The sequence below is a fragment of the Curcuma longa genome, chromosome 13 (assembly GCF_044706935.1).
Source record: "Curcuma longa cultivar G26 ecotype Majalengka, Jawa Barat chromosome 13, ITB_CL_G26_1.1, whole genome shotgun sequence".
NCBI classification, from domain to species: Eukaryota; Viridiplantae; Streptophyta; class Magnoliopsida; order Zingiberales; family Zingiberaceae; genus Curcuma; species Curcuma longa.
Window position 1 is genome coordinate 3,973,155 of NC_133873.1, and position 7,007 is coordinate 3,980,161.

The following is a 7,007-nucleotide window of genomic DNA, read 5'->3' on the forward strand; positions in this document are numbered from 1 at the left end:
GTGATTCCTTGGATGGGTTTTTATGTAATTAGTGATAAAATTATTTATTACACTTTTGTTGCCATGATATAAGAAATTAAAATTGTAAATTACGTATGTAGAAACTCAATAGTGGTATCAGAGCCACCCAAGGCGAGGGTGATCCAAATTTGTGATGAACATAAGTTCTTGAGGAGACCCGAGACTTCTAAGCGAGGGTCTCGAAGGCCGCAAACTCCCACCTTCTACACTTTCCATCAAAAATATGGGCATAATACCCACAATTGCCAAGGGTTGAACCAAGAGTTGGAGCAAGTCATTGGGATCCATCCTTAAATGAGGGCCTGTTGATTGGCCCAACATCGTATCAACAACTACAACCTCCTTAGTATCCACTACGGCAGGGCCACCTGAGTCCTCCTTGGCCAACACAACCACACCAGAATAATCCAATAGTTAGATAGCAAGAAAAGGCATCAGTTCAAAACCACCCGCTCATTCGGGTAATCATTAATCTGATTTCTGGAGGAGCCACCGATGGTGACTCCAATCACTCTCGGAAGAAGTACAGTTATCATGCTAGTGGCGGAGTCTGGACCTATACTAGGACTCGGCTTATGGATAGGTCGTGCATTTTTTATTTGAAATGTGATAAATTATTAGTAAATCTTGCTTTGGCAACGATTGGGAGATTCTCACGAACCCAGAGTTTTATGAGGATTCACATTATGGATAAGTGATAGGTGGTTTGTTTACCTATCACATTAAGAATATACAGAGAAAGTAGAGTGCTAGAGTTTTAGATGGATATTTATGGTGGATTACTTGGTTATACTCATCATGTGTATCATTCTAATATTCCATTTTTTATTCTCTTTGGTTTCTTTTCTTACACCAATATTGTTTCTCTTTTGGTTCCTGTTTATCCCATTGCAACTCCAATAGGTGCTTCTGATTTGTGCATTCCTATATTTAGTGTAGAAAACAAACAAACATATTATAGTATAATGTTGTGAGTAGCATTGAATGTAACTCTACCTTTATAAAATTTTTTGAGAGTGAGAGCAACAATACTTAACTTGTGAAGCTATATCATTCTTAGTTTATTCAAGTTGATTGAAATCACTATACTTGTTAACTTATGTAAGAATTGAGTTCATGAATACCTTGATCATTGTAAATTTGATAGTCCTAAGTAATTATCTTTTTACGATCTTTGAAGTGTTGATTAAGAATCAATGGAGAGATAAGTTTTTAGTTGTTTTCTAGTTTTATTTATTCTTTGCACGTCTCGGGCAACGACTCTGTCCATGATAGAGCAAAATTATTTGTAGGCGTCTATCCCTAACAGAGAAAATAAATTTGTAGGCATCTCTATCCCTAACAAAGGAAAATGATTTGTATACAGTGGTTTAATCCTAACATGTGGGATACTGTAGACATCTTGACCTGCCCCTTGCTCGCACAAATCCATAATAGACATAGCAAAAGTGTTGGTTTCAGAAGATGAAATGTCTAATGTTTTTTTTTCCACCTAGGGTGGTTCAAGCTGGCGATTAACCAAACAGGCGATTAAAAAGAATTCCATTGCTAGGACATAAACATTGGTCTCCCAAATGAGAATCGAATATCCTAACCAACTAGACTATAACATTCTTATGTATTAGTTAATTATTTAATAACTAATCAATAATTTTCTTTTTCTATATTATTATTTTTAATAGTTGGAAAAATAGTAAGAGATTTTCAATTTTGTATTATATGAAATAGTCTGTTTATACTAGTGCAATTTAAAAGCTAGAGAGAAGAAGTAAAAAATAATTCTGATCATTAGAGAAGAGGAGATTTTTTATTTTAATTTTTAACGATTGAGATTATTTGATTATTTTTTTATCAATAACTATAATTTAATATTCGTTATTCTGCAAACTCTAAAAATAAAGAATTGATTTCATTATTTTCATACTATCTTCTCTACTTGGGGAAGAGGGGGTTATTTGTTTTAATTTTTAACAATTGAGATTATTTGATTATTTTTTTATCAATAACTACGATTTAGTATTCGTTATTCTTCAAACTCTATTAATAAAACATTAAATTCATTATTTTTACACTATCTTCTCTACTCTCTCAATAATGAAATCTCGATGGATTTCTACTTCAATTATCCAATTATAAAAAAAGGAGGAGATTCATCATCTTGGTCTCCAAAGAGTAAGGAAATAGTTAATTCAAATGAGAATCTCGATATTCAATTTGTCAATGATAAATCTAAGTTCTCACATTAGAGTAAGGAAATAGTCGATTCAAATGAGAATCTCGATATTCAATTTGTCAATGATAAATCCGAGTAAGTTCTCACATTCGAGATATAAAAAAATACTGATGGTGATGGTTCTAATATTTAAGATACTCCTTTAAAATCATTGTAAGAAATACATATGCAACTTATATATATAAATTTATAATTTTTAAATAGTAATAATCTTAAACCATGATAAGTGAATCGTGAATCGATGATTTCAAATTGTGAATCGTGACCACCTTGAATTTTCGAATTTTTTCATATTTTGTCTCCATTAAGTAGGGAGTAAACCCAAATGAAATTTATGAGTTACAATAAAATGGGGCTATCGAAAAACAGAGAGCATATTATGCCTTATTCCTGAACTGTAAAGTAATTTAAAGTCAAGGTTGCATCTTGTTTTTTAGAACAAGCACCGCGCTTGATTAGTCTTATTGTAGTCGACCATCATATTTCAGTATCCTGCCTGCATACATGAAATTCTTTGTGATTGCTTTGCATCCCCCGCCGCCACAAAATCATCTTAAGCTTCTGTTATATTGATTATTTACGGCAGTTGGATGGGAATGGATATGGTTTCAGAGGCGGAATGGCAGCTCTTGTGGTGGCATCCCAAGTCGAGTTTGGGAGAGATTGCAATCCTACCATGGGCCTCTTTTCTCTTCTTCTTTTCTGCATTTCGTGGAGAATATCTAATGTGAAGGATAGACAAATCTCCAAATGAAGAGACCAAAACCAAAACCAGCTTAGATGCAATTCAAGGTAATTAATGATAAGTATTTTCTCAGTGCACAGGCACATAATAATTTTTCTCTGGGAGGAATATGCACTATGCAAGCACATAATTTGGCAGGTCAAAGCTACATTCAATTGGAGTAGTGACAGTCAAGACATCATACAAACATCTAGATCAATTTAGCATCATTGAGCGCCTGTTAAGAAAATACACTAAAAGCAAGTGCATAGAACAGTTTCAGTTTTTTATGTTGACCGCCGAGAGAATGATGATCACAACACCAAAGAAAAACAGAAAGAACTTGTATTAATATAATTACCTCGATGCTAGAACAGAAAGCAGGATTTTGATCGGTCGAAGAAGCGAAATGCTCAGGGGGCTTATGTGCTGGTTCCAGATGAGGATGATTGTTCTGTAGAGAAAAGAGGATTGATGCCGATCAACATCAATGACAGCTATTTTCTGCCAAAAGATCTTTCATATCTTACAGTTAAACAAATAGTAGCAATTACTGTTGAACGAATTTTTCTGGCCGGCAACCAGAAAAATAAAGGTATTCGTACTTTAACAAATGAGAACAATGTTAATAGATAATTTCTATAATCATCCACTTAAGCAGGAGGAAAGATTGGATTGGCGAAGGTGATATTAAATTATCCATGCTAGTCTCTGGTAAAACAAATGCAACAGTAACAAGTTACTCTCTTTACCTTTTTAGCGACATCGAATGAGGCATCATGGATCAGAAAATCTTGCTGATTTTGATCCCTCTTTGGACTGTGCATGGAAGGTTGAGAAATTCTCAAGTTCAAATCGACGTTAGGGCCTGAAAGGATGCCAAATCCACAGCTACATAAACAGATCTTTGATTTGAAGTTGTAAAATTTCCTCTATCAATGATTGAAATAAACAACAGTCTGCAGTTGTGGACTACACCTTCAATGTCAACCTCAGTAAAAAGATCTCCCTTATATGTACTCAGGTTGAAATTGGTCACAGCCTCCCTCCCGTTGCATTTGATAGCTGCCTTGTCATAAGCTCTGATGTCCAAGAACAACAAAGAAAGAATAAAAAGAATATTGTCGTTAAAGAAATGCACCTTATACAAGTCATGTTTGAGTCTAAGAGAATTATAATGAAGAATGAAGAAATTTCATGCTCAGTTGGACCTTGCAGCTTCTATTTCGCTGTCGAATAGCCCAAGATATATGTACCTGCACATCCAAGCATTGTGTTTCAAGGGCAAACTATGGGTTTCATATTTCGAATTTCTCAAAAAAAGGTTATGATACCAAATTTATCATTACAACATACGAAGATTATCCAAAAAAAGAAACAGACTGAGTTTCTTACTTTTTCCCTAGCAACTGCCCCATTCGAGCTTCCCAGCGACCGCACTTGTGAAGAGTCACCCCTCTATATTTGGAACTTCCCCTTGAAAATCCATTGCTTTGTCTCCGAAGTATGTGCACAAATTCTTCTTTAGTCAAATTTCTCGTCTAAAAATAAAAAGGGAGTCGATCAGTTTTGCTTATCCATTTATCAGAACTACTAAACGTTGCATGCCATCGCATAAAATTACTTGTTTCATATCCTCCTCATAGTCGCTGAGAGTAAAATTAATATCAGCATCAAGTCCCCTGAATTTGATGGCAGCTCGATCATATGCTCTGCGATTACAATCTCAGAAAAGTTAAAATTACTGAAACATAAAAAAAGAAAAAACAATCATCCCAATAATCATGGAAGATAATTCCAACCTTGCAGCGGCATGAGCAGTGTCAAAACCACCTATTAGCATACCAACCGGCAAGAATCAATACTGTTAGAGAATTTCATACTATAATAATCTGACAAAATATAATAAAATAGTTCATGAAGATCTTACCCAAATATACCTGCTTTCCACAATCCCTGTTGATTAGAAAATTTTAGTTAATTGATTGCAAATTGCACAAAGGAAAAGAGATTCAAGCACAAGATGCTGACCAGATATGAGATTCCCATCTTCCTGTCCTCCGGTAGAACGTGACACCCCTGTACTGAGAGCTTCTTGATCTAGGCCCTCTCCTACTCTTCTTCGCTTGTTGTTGGTTTGGCTGTGCCTGTGGCTGTGGCTGTGGCCGTTGATGTTGCTGCCATGGATGCGGTTGACAAACTCCTGCTTGTGACGAAAAATTATCCTGGTAGAAGCTATGATCCATCCACTGCGATCTTGATGATGACGGCAAGGAAGGCGCCACAACTACTGCCGATTCCGGAGGAAACAGCAGCTTGGTGACTATGCGGGACTCCTTCGAAAATTCGTTTCTATCCTCCTCTATCTCCACATCATTCTTGCCTTCAGAGCTCTTCAAAATACCAAATCTGAAGGCAGTGACAGCAACCGGCACGATAGAGCACGAGTCCTCGTCGGCCGGAGCATTGGCGGAAGCCTCAGCGTTAAGGACGGAAGATTCGGACGTCTCCGAGGCAACCACCAGCGCACCACCATCTCTAACTTCGGCAAATGCCCTCTCTTGGATAGCCGTCGGCTCCCCCAAAGACTCCACGTTGAGGTCCAACATTTCTTTCCAACTTTCCAACTTTATTTACTCGAATGGTTGCTTTCCAGCTACTCGTCTACAATCCGAATCGAGTTCTTGGTTATTTTCGGAAGAAGAGCCAAAGCAAAGCAGGCACAGGTAGAAGTACAAGGCGGAATCATCTGCTTAAGACAAAAAGAAACCGGAGGAACAAAACTCACCGAGACGGGGACGAAAGAGGCGAATGAGCCCCAGGGCGCAACGCGCAAATCGAGAAGGCCGACGAGTGACGGCGCGAGAGATCGCCGGCGGCCGTCGTTGGCGGTGGAAGGCGACGCAACAAACAACCGATATATTCTTACAGAGGAGAGCAGTAACCGATAAATAAAGCGGAGGCGGCCGCAATAACTCGGCGTGCGTGTCGACCGCGAAGCCGGTTTCCCGGTTCTGATGGTGGCCGTGCGGACAAGATATCGCAACCGTCGCACAAGATCGGACGGACGAAATTGCGTTACGCGACTCCAGATTAATTAAATAGCTGCTGCCTCGGAGGAACGACAGGATCAGAGCCGTACACGTACCGTGGCCAATTTCTGGTACAGGGACAAATCGTGTACTCTGATCTTTACCCCTTTTTAACCGAGTCGTCGATTACGCCGTGGGGGATAACAAGGGGGAGGAAGAGCGGGTCCCACACGATGCTTTCACGTGGGTCAAAACGGCTAAGTTAGTTGGCGGCATTACAATTTTCGGATGGCTTAAAAGGGGTAAGGATGGTCCCTGAGTTTAATAAAAATATCAACAAAAGTAAATAAAATTAATTAGATAAAATATTATATTGTTTATAATTATTTGATAATTAATTAAGTCAAACTGAGTTTAAAATCAACTAAATCATTGCTTTTTATTTGAGTCTAATTAATTTAAATATTATTGACTTCTAAATGATAACGGCGGCCGCTGTCCAATAAAAATGAAAAAAAAATTAAAGGATTACAAAAGCATTATGTATCAGTTAAGGGTAGATTGGGAAATTAACCTACATTTTAAAATATTGTCCTTAATTGTAAACCTATTGAATTATACGGAGATAATTAAAAAAATTTTGATTTATCTCCACACGTATAGTCATAGGGCCGACGGAGACTGTTGAGATGATGTACCGATGGAAATATCTTTCATCTTATAAATTTATGATCTTTTTCATGTATTTTCAATTGTAAAATTTTGATTGCATTCTAACAATTACTACGTGACCAGCATTTTAAATAGACTGGCAAAATTTTAATGGTGTTCGGACTTCATGTCTCATCAACTTTGATTTATTAGAATTTTATTATTCCTAACATCTCTCTAACACATCTTTCCAACTTGGATGTCAAAATTTTTCATCTCATCATCTATAATTTATAAAGATTATCTTTATTATCAAGTATTTGATCCATTTCAATTCATTTAAATT

At 37.0% G+C, this 7,007-nt stretch overlaps 1 protein-coding gene across 1 annotated transcript; it reads right to left on the reverse strand.

Moving 5' to 3' along the window:
* Positions 1-2,548: 2,548 nt before the first annotated feature.
* LOC141844308 (APETALA2-like protein 3) lies at positions 2,549-5,589 on the reverse strand. The gene is made up of 10 exons (XM_074732346.1): positions 5,010-5,589; positions 4,909-4,934; positions 4,781-4,811; positions 4,603-4,690; positions 4,374-4,519; positions 4,190-4,234; positions 3,957-4,060; positions 3,731-3,846; positions 3,340-3,432; positions 2,549-2,956 (listed from the first exon to the last, which is right to left on the reverse strand). The coding sequence occupies exons 1-10, from the start codon at positions 5,585-5,587 to the stop codon at positions 2,828-2,830; spliced, it is 1,356 nt and encodes a 451-aa protein (XP_074588447.1). The 5' UTR covers positions 5,588-5,589; the 3' UTR covers positions 2,549-2,827.
* Positions 5,590-7,007: the final 1,418 nt, after the last annotated feature.

Coding starts and splice junctions, on each gene's coding strand:
- LOC141844308 (XM_074732346.1), bottom strand. CDS start 5,587: ATGTTGGACCTCAACGTGGAGTCTTTGGGGGAGCCGACGGCTATCCAA. Junction 4,235..4,373: donor GGGCAGTTGCTAGGGAAAAA/GTAAGAAACTCA, acceptor TTGGATGTGCAG/GTACATATATCTTGGGCTAT. Junction 4,061..4,189: donor AGCGAAATAGAAGCTGCAAG/GTCCAACTGAGC, acceptor CTTGGACATCAG/AGCTTATGACAAGGCAGCTA.